This window comes from Harpia harpyja, chromosome 8 (assembly GCF_026419915.1).
Source record: "Harpia harpyja isolate bHarHar1 chromosome 8, bHarHar1 primary haplotype, whole genome shotgun sequence".
Lineage (NCBI taxonomy): Eukaryota > Metazoa > Chordata > Aves > Accipitriformes > Accipitridae > Harpia > Harpia harpyja.
In genome coordinates this window covers 12,464,761-12,478,410 of record NC_068947.1, presented here as the reverse complement: position 1 = coordinate 12,478,410, position 13,650 = coordinate 12,464,761, and the positions used below count along the sequence as shown (strand labels likewise).

At 40.6% G+C, this 13,650-nt stretch overlaps 1 protein-coding gene across 2 annotated transcripts in view; it reads left to right on the top strand.

Annotated features, from left to right (window-relative positions):
• Positions 1-13,650, top strand: part of ABCG1 (ATP binding cassette subfamily G member 1) — a 56,631-nt gene extending 42,981 nt beyond the window's left edge. For both annotated transcript variants that reach the window (XM_052794640.1, XM_052794641.1), the window contains exons 8-15: positions 398-512; positions 1,209-1,357; positions 1,543-1,644; positions 4,683-4,851; positions 5,612-5,712; positions 6,177-6,335; positions 7,719-7,837; positions 9,239-13,650. In XM_052794640.1, coding sequence (XP_052650600.1) covers positions 398-512; positions 1,209-1,357; positions 1,543-1,644; positions 4,683-4,851; positions 5,612-5,712; positions 6,177-6,335; positions 7,719-7,837; positions 9,239-9,467 — 1,143 coding nt within the window. In that variant the 3' untranslated portion in view covers positions 9,468-13,650. The remainder of the gene's footprint in view (positions 1-397; positions 513-1,208; positions 1,358-1,542; positions 1,645-4,682; positions 4,852-5,611; positions 5,713-6,176; positions 6,336-7,718; positions 7,838-9,238) is intronic.

The window sequence follows — 13,650 nt, the reverse complement described above, 5'->3', positions numbered from 1 at the left end:
TTCCACCTCTCCTTCCATTCCTGCATTCACCAGCCTCGTCTCCCAGCCCAAAATATCCATAATGTGTGGAAATTAGATGGCTCGGCTCTGTACTTTCTTGCCTATTTTCAGCATGTGTCTAAGGCTGGAATTAGTGTGTTTCTGTGTTAATGTGCTTTAAGTCCTGGAGGGAATGTTTGCAGAATTCAAACCTTAAGCATTTCGTTTTCCATTAGTTGTAATTCCATGCAAAGGTAGTTCCAAGAGGTGACAAATCTTCCCAAGGTGTTCGTCCCACAAGAACAAGAAGAGGTCATTAGGTTCATGGATTGCTGTTATACAGATAGCAGGTTCAAATATTTTGATACTATTTCACATTTTTCTTTTTTCTTTTTCTTCTCTTTGCCTTGTTTTCCAGCTCTATGTTTTAAGTCAAGGACAGTGCATTTACCGTGGGAAGGTATTAAACCTAGTCCCTTACTTGAGAGATTTGGGTTTGAATTGCCCAACCTACCACAATCCAGCAGATTTTGGTAAGGACAATTTGAATAGTTTATTTAATTTATTTTGAATTTGATTAGGACCTTCAGGGTAACGGGGACAATGGTGTGTTTTATACTTCCGTGCATATGTACGTATGTGCGCGTGTACATGCATGTACCAAAACTCAAAATAAAATTATTCAGATTTTTTCTAAGTAATTTGAATGCCATCTAGTGGTAAAATGTAGTGAATATTTCTCTCTGGTGGATGTTCAAGTCCAGGAAATGAAAGATAAAATATATTCTTTAGTGTTTCATGGTAATTAATCTTAGTGGCTTTTCAAAGTGGCTCCAGTATTCTGGTTTTGTGTCTTGAACAATACCACTGTGATATTGTACAGCTAATAGCATTGAGGGTTTTTTCATTGTTGTTTCTGAATTCCAAAGAAGCAGTAAGGACCACAAAAATAGACTTGTGTGATTTTTTACTACCAAGACTATCCCATATTCACTGCCTTTCCTCTAAAATGGTTCATTTAACTTCCAGGATGAAGAGAACTCTCTGAAGATTTATAGAAAGATACGTTTAAATTAAGTGTGTATACATACGTTTGCATGTGGCATTTTAGAGCCTGTTCTAGACAAAACTCCTGTTTCTGTCAATGCTACAGAACCAAAGGGATCTAATAATGCGGCTTGTAAGTAGTCAGTAGTGTAAACCAGTAACTTACCTTCTTGGTTTTGTAGTTATGGAAGTAGCATCTGGTGAATATGGAGACCAGAACAGCCGGCTAGTAAGGGCGGTACGGGAGAGGATATGTGACACAGACTACAAGAGAGATGTTGGTGGTGAGAATGAGTTGAATCCCTTCCTCTGGCACCGGCCTTCTGAAGAGGTATTTTGTATATCACAATTAATGGGCATGGCTTGAGACTGAAGGGGGGGAGGAAAAGAATTTAAATCCTCAGCCAATGGAGGAGGTTTCTGGGCACATTCAGCTGATGAGAGTGGGGTTTTGTGAATGAAAACTAAGCAAGATACTGCAAAGAAAGAAGTTTATTCTTTTATGTGTTTCCGCAGGATTCCTCCTCCACAGAAGGCTGCCACAGCTTCTCTGCCAGCTGCCTAACCCAGTTCTGTATCCTCTTCAAAAGAACTTTTCTCACCATCATGAGGGATTCGGTAAGACTGCCTTTATAATAACTTTTGTAGCCAAAAGGTCTATTCAGTTGGTTGTGAGGTAATGTAATATGCCTTAAAGGTCCTGTGCTTCCCATGCATGAAGATCATCACAGAATTTCAAAGGAAAGAGACTGATCTTTCAGTCTTGCTATTAACTGTACCATCTTCACTGTGAAGAACAGTTTTCTTTGGAGGAACTCAGAAGCCTCTGGCCTAAAAACCTAAAGCTTAAATCCCTTCTGTGCTGCCAGGTCCCTTGTACAGATATTTATCCTACTGAAAAGTGAGTGAGAAGTGGTACTGGTATGTCACAAAATTAGTTTTTCCAGAAAATTCAGGGTGGCAGAGATAATAATTTCAGTGTGATGTAAGGTTAATACTTAAGGTCTTTATTTTTGAAACAGAAAATTGGTAAATAAAAATTTTCCTTCTCTGAAAAGGGAACACTTCTGTTTTCATACATTTAATATCAAGATGAAGTAAGTATCATAATGAAACTCTTCATTCCCAAGGAAAAAAATATATCTTTCACCTTTTTTCTTAAAAATAAACAACCTCCTTCAAAATCCCAAACTCTGCAGTTTTCATGTATGTTCATTAAATGTTTTGGGTGCCTAGTTTGCATTAACAAAATGCAATGATGCTTTTGTTTTTTACTCAAGAAAGTTTTTCTTATCTCTAAGTAGCTGAGTTGTTCGTGAATTTCAGAGATAGGACTATTTACATTGTCTGATTGATGCTTTGAAATGTCCTCTAGATAAGATTGTCCTTTCATTAACAGGCATAAGTTAAGGAGATGAGCTGCTTTAACTAGACCTTCCGTGCACACCTGTCCAAGGAACTCACCCGTGTACTGTATAATTGGTACTGGTTGGCCAAGTGCTTTTCTCTGTGGCAAATTTGCAATTTGATAAATCTAAGGAGGGTTTGTCCGCTGCTTCTTCTGCGAGTGGGAAGGTTTTCAGTGCTTTACATGACGGGGGGAAAAGACAATATATACATTAATACATATTGATATTTTAATTTGACATACCTGTCCTTAAGAAAGGGGAGAGCCAGACAATAAATATATCTATACTGGTGGGCACATGGTAGATTCAGATGAGGTAGTTTGGAAACCAAAAGCAGTTGAGCCATGTGGAGCTCAGTATGAGTAAGTTACCCTTGTGACAGGGTAAGCTGAGCTTCACTGAGCTCCAGGTGCTGCAGCTGCACTGCTTTTGCCCTGCACCCAGGCAGGTATCTCTTTAGGACACTACTGTTTCCAGTGTAGACATGTCCGCACAGAACTACAGGCCTGCAGGAAACCTACTGGACCATTGTGTCCAGGCCTCTGCTGTCGGATAACCACAGTATTCCTTCCCTTTCAGAAAGGGAAACAATATATTGAATGCCATAGTAAAAGCAATGAACTGTTTTCCCCACTGCTGTGGTTGGGAAGATATGACAGAACCATGCAACTCTAGTGGTTAAGAAGCATCTTCCTATTTCCAGACCATATATATTATGCCAATTTGTTGATTTGCCAGCACATGTCTTTGCCATAGCTTGTTCTTCTTCCTTGCTGTTTTACATTGTAGTGCATTTGTCATTCAAGGATCAATTAATATGTTGAATTTTGCCTTCCTGCAATCTGGAATATTGCACATTTGGTCTAGTACCAAAGATTTGGTCAAAAATAAATTGGCATGTTCATGTGGGAGGGCTCTTGTAATCCAAAGCATAAATACAGCTTCACATTCTCCATGTTGCTCAACTAGCTGATCAGAATGTCTCTGGTACACTTGGAGAGCATATCTCAGACGTGTGCAAGCACTAACCATGGATCATATATGGTCCTGTTCTCATCTCCACCAAGGGGAAACTGTAACTTATTTTCTGATGCATAGATTGAAAACCAGTGTTGTTTTTAAGATTTTTTTTTCCTGCTCAACTGTAAAGGCTTGCAGTTGTTCCAAATTTTATTATTTCTTTTGTTCTTCTATACCTCTTTGTCCTGGTTTCAGCTGGGATAGAGTTAATTTTCTTTCTAGTAGCTGGTATAGTGTTATGTTTTGGGTTCAGTATGAGAAGAATGTTGATAACACACTGATGTTTTCAGTTGTTGCTGGGTAGTGTTTAGACTAAGTCAAGGATTTTTTCAGCTTCTCATGTCCAGCCAGCAAGAAGGCTGGAGGGGCACAAGAAGGTGGGAGGGGACACAGCCAGGACAGCTGACCCAAACTGGCCCAAAGGAATATTCCATACCGTGGGACATCATGCCCAGTATATAAACTGGGGGGAGTTGGCTGGGGGGATCACTGCTTGGGAACTAACAGGGCATTGGTTGGCAAGTGGTGAGCAATTGCATTGTGCATCACTTGTTTTGTATATTCCAATCCTTTTATTATTATTGTAATTTTACTATTGTTATTATTATTTTCTTCCTTTCTGTTCTGTTAAACTGTTCGTATCTCAACCCACGAGTTTTACTTGTTTTCTGATTCTCTCCCCATCTGACTGGGTGTGGGGGAGTGAGCAAGCAGCTGCGTGGTGCTTAGTTACCGGCTGGGGTTAAACCACGACATTCTTGTAGGAATACTTTATTGCAGAGAAGGCACAGAAGGCTATTTTATGCCTGATTAAGTTAGTTTGGTCTATACAAGCCTGAAATACCTTTTCTGCCTCTCTTCTGCTCTTGGAAATCTATCTTTTAGTCATAGAGAAAGTTTCCTTCTCCTGATGAATGAGGGCCAATGGCTCCATAACATTGTCAGTAAGATTTCAGGTTGCAGCATTTGCAGTTTCTGCCTGTGTTTACAGGAAGAAATTTTCTGTACCATAATAGCCGTGTGTCTTATTGGCACTGGGAAGCTCATTACAGTAAGTTTTCCTTAGCTGAAGCCCAGTTTGCCAGTAGGAAATTAACATTTCTGTGTAAGTTCTTCTGGACATAAGTGCTCCTTTTCTGCAATCTGTATATCTGATTTCAGTCATATAGCCATTGTTTTTGAGCCCAGACTTTTTGATCAGAAATACTACTCTTTCCTTGTTTGTAGGTTCTGACACACTTGCGTATCACCTCACACATTGGCATTGGACTGCTCATCGGCTTGCTCTACTTAGGCATTGGCAATGAAGCTAAGAAAGTCCTCAGCAACTCTGGCTTCCTCTTTTTTTCCATGTTGTTTCTTATGTTTGCTGCGCTCATGCCAACTGTCCTTACATGTGAGTATCAGTCTTACTATTACATCAATGGACAAGGAGATTGCAGTAAGCTGGGAGGGTGTTGTAATGTATCTGTTTCATATAAGATAATGTTTGACTTTTGCTTCTACTTGTAAGGCAGGTGCGAGGATAAATCTTGCACTCACTAAACTGCTGTGTAGAGGCAGAGGTAGACTAGTCCAGTGGCACCTCTCTCCCCCCAGTTACGCCAGTGTTTCTCAACCCAGACAGTTCACTGTTACAGTCCTGAACTGGAATTTCCCCTTGTGCCAGTGCATCTCAACCGTGTCATGAGCTTGTGGTTGGTCTTGGGGAGGGTGTAATAATTTCTCTAGGACTTCTGAGTCATGACTCCTGCATAAGATCAGCGTATTCATGTGGTGTCAGAAGCAAACTCCTGCGGTACGGACTGTTCCATGCTTCCTCTGGGAGCGCTGTTACTTTGGATTCCCTGTTAGACCAAAAGGAATAACCATGTTCTTTAAGTTTTGACACCACTTTTAATTCAAAAAGCTTCTTTAAGGGAGGTTCAGACCATCTGAGTAGACTGGTACATAGTCTAAACAGGGAGCAACTCTCAGGGCTGGCTTCTTACATTTCATTACAAGTCATTGAAACTTGCTGGTCTGTTGAAGGCCTCAGAGTTCCAGTCCCACTGTGGGACTGCAGCAGTGCAGAATTAGATATGAATAAACTATATTATTATGTGCAACAATATTGCACACTGACAACCTAACTTACTAATTTGTGTTCTCTGTAGTTCCTCTTGAGATGGGGGTATTTCTCAGAGAGCATCTGAACTACTGGTACAGCCTGAAAGCCTACTATCTCGCCAAAACCATGGCTGATGTTCCTTTTCAGGTATATGCTCTACTCTTCAATAAAACAAGAACCATTTAAGTTCGTGGCAAGTCCACTTGCCAAGAAGTTAGTACTGGTATTTTATCCATCTGAATAGTGGAGGAACTGTTCATATATGTGTGCTGAAGCTTCTCGGAAGCACCCTAAGAGTAAACAGCAGACCTTCACAAAAGCTGAGACCTGACCACATATTTTTTTTAATAAACAGATGACTGTCTTTGTTTTTTTGCAGAAGGGGAATTGAAAAGGGCTGTAAGTGAGTGGGATCTGTTTTCTAATGCCCAAGTAGTAAGATAGATATCACAGTCTGTGGCAGATGTATTTACTCTCTTCAGCCATGCCTGTCATGTAATGGAAAGGCTGAGAGCTGTGGATTAACTAGAACTCCCTATGTTTTTATCTTATTCAGAGTAACAGTGAATGTTTGGCTTTAATGGACTAACTCCAAGTGTATCTCCTTGCAGATTATGTTTCCTGTGGCTTACTGCAGCATTGTGTACTGGATGACTTCACAGCCATCTGATGCACTCCGATTTGTCCTCTTCGCAGCCTTGGGAACCATGACATCCCTGGTGGCTCAGTCACTGGGTCTTCTCATAGGTGCAGCCTCTACATCCCTTCAGGTACTGATAGTGTTTTGTGGTGTCACAGGAACCCTGCTGTCTGCCAACACCGACTGCTTACTGTGACTGCTGCTGTGTCCCCAACACATTTGTTGAGAGACAACAGGCAAAAAGTTGTCTTGGTCTGATATAGCTACTTGACACTTCCCACTAACATCAACTTAAAACAGCATATACTCATACTGGATGTGAGGCTCTGAAATTCCTTCCCCATCTGAATGGCGCTGTGCCTGCCCCTGCTTGAGTGTCTCTTGCTATTCATCCCAGGCTGAGCAGGTCCTAGAAACTGCAGGACTGATACATTTCTGTGCATCTATAAAGTGGAGGTAGGCCATGAGGATCAGTAGCTCAGGAGAGGGTTCTTCTATACACATACAAAAAGGTTTCAGAAGGCAAGGTGGGAAGAGGCTTGCCCAGAAACTAAACTTCTGCAGAGGGAGGGAGAGAAGCAGCTGTTGGCATGACTGTCACACTGGACGCTGGCCATGTAACTCCATTCTGCTTCCTGGCAGGAGATGTGCTGAGGTGACCATTCCACAGCAGAACTGTTTTGTGGTGCTTGTGATAGTAACTGATATTGACATTAATATTCATTGATACTATCAAGATTTCTGTAGTAGAAGACTTGATTCCCTCTCTGTGCCACCCTGTAGAGACCAGCATAGCCCTGTTATGTGATGCCTGTGCTTCTCCTCTCTCCAGAGGTACCTTTGCCCTGGAGGAGATGTAGAGGGGACAGGCTGGAGTTAGGTCAAGATCTGTTCCCCACCAAAACCACCCAGCTGGAGATGTTTCTTATCCTCTTCACAATGTTTTAGGACCAATTGAAGCTACTGTTCATGTGGGGTTAACGAGGAGGGAGGTCTGTGTGTCCTCAGTGGGGAGTGAGTGAGAAAGGATAATAATTAGAAAGAGGGGTCTCATACCCAGAGAAGCAAGGGAATCACAGTGCCCCTCTTGCGCTGTAAATTTCTTGGTGCGTTCAAGTCCTTCAAAGGACAGATCCCAGCACAGCAGTGTCATGAACTAGCAGAAAGGTTTAGGAAGTGGAGAGGTACCCCTTTTCATCCACTAGCAGCATCTAACCTCCCCCTCACAAAAAATCTCATAAAAAAAAAATAAGTAATTTCCTAGTATTTGGAACTGTGATAATTTGGGGGAGTAGCATTATAAGAAGGACTTGAATGGCATTACTCCCCACTGCCTAAAGAGTAAGTTTGCACTGCCTGTTTAGGTTTGGCACAGAACAGGGGATTTGCCATAAGGAAAGTCTGCTCTTCTAAAGGCTGGTTTCCTCACTGGAGGTCAGGACATCAGATAAAAGAGCAAGTTAATTATATTTTTTTCTCTGTCTTGACAAGAGACTGTCTGTTCTCTTCACAGGTGGCCACTTTCGTGGGCCCAGTTACTGCCATCCCGGTGCTTCTGTTCTCTGGGTTTTTTGTCAGCTTTGATACCATCCCAACATACCTCCAGTGGATGTCCTACATTTCCTATGTCAGGTACTGCTAGGGAGGCTGTTAACTTCCCATCTGGAAATGCTGTTTGCCTTTTCTTGTTTGGTTGGTTATTTTGGGTGCTAAAGAGACTATGTTCACAGCACATTCTTTTAGAGTATAAATGTACATATGATGTACACCACATTATCTCACTGCATTTCATGTTGTATATGATGTGAAATAAATAGGAACGTTCAGTACAGATTATCGGCCACAAGTCCATGTCAGTCCCCTTGAATTCAGTGGGATTGCACAGCATGCAAATCTTCCTGGATTTTGCAATAGTGGATTTCTGAAATAATAGGGACAGCATGCCCAACTGAGAAATTGATGCCAGCACCTCATTTTGGAAGAAAATGTTGTATAAGTCACTGCTGTATCCTACGTAGACTTGTTGGATAAATACTTGGGTTTAAGTTTTGCAGTAGCACTGCCACAAGAGGCATGGGATTTGTGTCATCTCTACTCTAAACCAGTGTTTTAAGAACCATGGGCACCTTATATCCTATCTATGTCTGTCTCTTGCTGGCTGAGACAGCTATCTTAAGGTGGGATGATCGCCATCAGGAAACCTCTGGAGGCTAGCACAGAGGCATAGTTTAGACTAGACACTTAAATGTTTATAGCTGAACTTAGGTGAGGTGAATTTTCCCATCCCTCTTTTCCCCACCCTGCCCAAGCTGCACTATTACTGAGAAAACCCAAGCTAAAATATCCTCTCATTTGGCAAGTGAGATCTTACACAGAGACCTATCAAAGATTAAAAGACCGCACCCCCTGATTTAGTAGCTAGAAGTCAAGATGAGGCCTTAAGCTGTTGTCTAGCCCATGTGGGGTCTCCTGAAGCTGGAGGGAGCTATCATACGCATGGGATCCATGATGGTGTATCTGCTTGCAAAGTCAAATGCTAAGTGCACCCAGTGCCAGGGGGAGACATGGGAACTGTGCATTGTTAGTGAAACTGTAGCACATAGAAGGAAAGAGTTGTTCTAGATTGATGCTGGTTTTAATATATTTGTGACTTCAAACCATAATTGTATCCCCACTGATTATTTTTTAAAAACTGAATTAATGATGTCACTTTTAAAAGGGGAATTTCTGAATATGAGCTGAAATTAGACTGCTTTCTATTTTAACATTTTTCTTTGGAGATACTGCACTATACACTAACTGGAAGCAGTTAAAGGCAAAACTTCTGTCCTTGTTCAATCTTATGTAAAATGCCAGTGACATGTCATTTGCTTGATTGCAACAGGGATAGAACTTGCCCCAAGACACATGTGTCAGGACGATATTGAACCCCTCGCTGTTTCAGCTGAGCTCTCATAGGGATTGTATTGCTGGTAGAGTACTTCTAAACAGATCATCAGGACTTTCCTTGTAATCCGTCTTTCTGCTTTCCAGATATGGGTTCGAAGGAGTTATTCTCTCCATCTATGGACTGGATCGAGAAGATTTGCATTGTGACAAAGATGACACTTGCCATTTTCAAAAATCAGAGGCCATTCTGAGAGAACTGGATGTAGAAAATGCCAAACTTTACCTGGACTTCATTGTTCTTGGAATTTTCTTCTTCTCTCTGCGCCTAATTGCCTATTTTGTTCTCAGATACAAAATCCGAGCAGAAAGGTAAAGGAAAAATGGCTAAAATGATGCAGTAGGAAGACCTTTAGACATGCAGTAGAGGGCACTTGACATTGTCTCACTGTGGCAGGCCAGTCTTCAGTGCCCAGCTAGATGCTGTTAGGACCTAGCCCATAGAGAACCACAATGGGATAGTGGACATATAGTGTTAAGCCAATCAGTCCAGTTGGGTTGGGTCATGTTTTCATTACACTTTCTAGCTTTAACTAGGAAGAAGAAATAGAAGGGAATTTTACACCACAGAGTATCAATACCAAGGCAGTGTAACTGTAATAAAAAACATGGCTGCAGGAACTTTCATTATGAAAACCAATTTCATGATAAGGTCACTAGGATACTAGTCCTGGTAGCCAGAATAGTATAATGTCACCTATAGTTGACAAGGTAATGAGATGGGGAAAATGGGAAATGCAAAGAAAATAGGAATCTCTCATCTTTTTAAATTCAGAGTTTCATCTTTGCAGTTTTCTATGTATTATTTTGCAATTCTTTTCCACAGAATTACCCCTTCTGGCCAAAAGTCTGTAAATGTATTAATTAATAAGGTAAAGATATCTTTTTAATATGGATACTTTTTTAAAACAAACCTAAAGTGATTCAAGTCATTATTTTTGTTTCTGTCTAAATTTAGAATTCTGGTGCTTTACTTGTCGAGCTGATCTCATATCTGAAAACTGTAATGATAGCAGGAAAAGGCAGATTCTAAGTCTGCACTAAACCTGTGGTCCATATTTGGAAGCATCAATAGATAGCACGGGCAGTCAGACATGTTCAAGCTGTCGCTGAATGATTGAAAAAACGTTCTTTTAAATCCTCAATATTTGTGACATTTAAAATGCTAACTCTGCTCATTATCTGTTTGATCTACCTCCTGCGAATGAAAAAATTGAAGCACTCCAAGGCTCATTTTTGATAATATGTGAAAGCAGAATCTGTCCCTAAAGCCTGAGCGATTGTTAAAGCCTGATGGAGTGCCAGAGCTATCCACAGCTCAAAGCTTGGGGGATTGTGTTAAAACACTTGTAACTGCCTCATATGGCAGTGTTCATTATATCTGCAACATGCTACATGTAGAACTGTCCTCAAAATATGAAAATGACCTTGTAATCCTGCAGGCCTAATAATGCCAAGCAGTTTTGTTCTCATCCTGAAGTCTACATGCACGACATGGGAATAATAGCTAGTTGATCGAAACACCAATGAAACCGTTGAAAGAAGCATGCGTTTATTTTGCGTATCTCACCTTTGTAAACCTGGCAGGGGGAATTCTGGTTCCAAGTTGATGTGAATTTTGTCACTGATTTTCATGGGTTTGGATTTTCAACCCAAAATGAAGCTGTGGGGCTCATACTCATGTTGGACACCTTGGTGAACTTCTGTGCGAATTCCACTACCTTCTACCATTACTGTGCATTTACCTTAGTGTCACAGACCCACAAATTCTATAAATGCATTATTCCTACCAGGATGCTGAAGTCTTGTAGATTGGAAGCAGCTCAATGTCAGCTAACTGTTCAGGAGCTCAGCAGCTTATGACAGTAGAGCAGATGAAGAGGTACCTTGCGCATCTGCTGGCCATCAGCAGTCACAATTCACAGACTGTTTTTGAACACTCCATGCCTACGTCTATACTAGTAAACTAAATAGTGCCAGGGCCAGCTCTGTTAGGCCTCAGGCAACTGGGGCTAATACAAATGGTCCCTGTACTGTACTAACTTCTAAACAGAGCCCAAACATTGTCTGGAAAAGCTCTGGCTGTGCTGGGCTGCAGCTCTGCCACTTAGCAGTGAAGACAATTGTTTCCCAGTTTTCCTGGCCCGTGCGCAGGCTCTGCTTAATTTACCAATACAGACATAGACGGCATGTATCTGTTAAACTCAGGACGCTTGAGTTAGGCCTGTGTTCTGGAAGACTTTAAGTCAAGTCACATGTTTTAGGAAGGTTAGCTCAACTTTCCCTGAAAATAAGATTGACCTGTGAAAGCAAGGTCAATCTTTACTGTAGAAGAAAAAAAAATCCTTACACAACCTCTTTGCGTAGTTGTTGCTGTTTTTTTCCCCAAAAGCTTTTATACAGCTCTGCAGCTTTTCCAGGCATAATCACAAGCAGGTATGGACCTCTATGGCTGTCACATATGAGAAATTAAGAATTTTGGCTATTCTAAATAATACTCATAACTGTGAACAGTTTTTAAATAAGTCACAAGCTGAAATCCCTTGGCACAATGTGCGTGGATTATTTCAAGATTCTCAAAATATTTGTGAATGTTACAGGCGGTTCAAATGCTGTTTGCAAGCAGACGAAGGACCACATTTGCCAAATTACTCTTCTGTTGCACACTGCTGGTCCAGCTGTAGGCTAGCTGAGTATGAAAGAGTGTGACATCCATGGCATTAAATACCTTCAGGGTTCCTATTTTGTGTTTACCAACACAAATACCACATTGAAAATCCATTGCAGTGTACCAAATGAAGTAACTTTGCTGACATTCCAACACTGTTAACTTACACGATGACAATGCTGTGTTCTCCCATCTAGATCAGTTTAGCAGTATGAGTTCCTTGGATACTGTCTTGTTATCTGTGCCCATTCCTCTGTAGACTTTCTTATTTTACCTCTAGTCTGTAATATGTCCTCTTGTACTGTAACTTTGCATTGTATTGTGGTAGCCAAAAGTCTGGTCCTCCATGGGTGTTCCTAAGAAAATGCATGCTCTGGAATATTTTTTGTCACTCCTTTTTTTGTTAGATACACTTTTTCCCAGCCATCTGCTGGCAGCATTTAGCTGAAAGCTACTATTCTAAGGAACACTTTAAGACTGTAGTATCCCAGTAAAGGAAGAAATTAATTATCTTGAAACTCAGTCCTACACATAAAGGAGATAATCATTCTTTCCCTCCTTAGCTCTAAAATTAACTAATGATATCTCCTTTGTCATTACTGTGGGACAGAAGTATTTAAAGTCCATCCCAATTATGTTTTCATATACTGCAAAGATTTTTAACATAGTCGCAGCTTGGCTTTTTTCTATTTATGTGGAAATAAATCCTAACAGGCTAGTATAAAATGCATTCCCAGGTTAATGGACTGAGCATGCATGTGCTGTAGTGTTAAGCAAGCACATTGTGAAGCACTGGAGGCTTCATGTGGAAGAATAACGAGGCCAGCAAGATTCTAAAGATGTCAAATCCTCAATTTATATAGCCATAAATTGATTGAAATCAATGCCATTATTACCATTTGAACGAGTCACAATATGGCTAAAAGTTGTGTAAGAGGCTAAAGCTTTTTAAAGGTCTCTTGAAGACTGAATGTATGATTTCTGTTGGGGTTGCAGGAAGACTTTAGTGTTCTGTTGGCCTTTTTGTTTTATTTCAACTTGTTTTGACATGTTGCTTTGGTTACTATGTGCATCAGTTAAGACTTTAGGTGCTTCAGATGTTTTTTTGTTGTTTTTCTTTGTGGAAACTTGCATATAATCTGAAAAACCCTGAAAGTTTTTAAAAAGAACTTAAAACATTATTATTTACAATTCAATAAAAGATTTGGAAAGCAGATTCTACTCACATAAGAAATTGAGAAAATTTCATCTTTATGGATCAAAGGCAGTAACAGAAGAATATCTCGTGCTGAAATCCTGTTCACTTCTTAATATTTGGAGCCCAAGATATCTTTTTTTCATTAAAGGAGAGGAATATATGTACACGTAATAGGGAGAGCTGGTTATGTAAGTGGGAGATAACGAACACTTGAGTCCAAATACTGGATGTATCAGGTGACTGGCATTTCGATCTACTCTTCTGTCAAAGTCTGTTGTCAACAGAAATGAATGTTTCATTAAACATTTGTTTCTGGAAAAAATGGTGATGCATACTGACCTGTACCATCCCAGTGATCCTCACAGAGGAGGTCCTGTCTGTCCTATTTACTCAAGACTAGATGTAGGTTTTTGACTCTTAATGGGATCCTTTGAAGCCCTCTTCCAACAAAGTGCTTAAGTATCTTAATAACTTCTCACATCTGCATTGTCTCATGTGAATCAAAGGAACAACTAACGTCTTTAAAATAAAGTCCAGGCTTAAGTGCTTTGCTGGGTGAGGGCTGTATGGCACAGGAAGACTGAGATGTTGGCTGTCTAAACAGACTCGGAGACTATACTGAAAAGTCCAAAT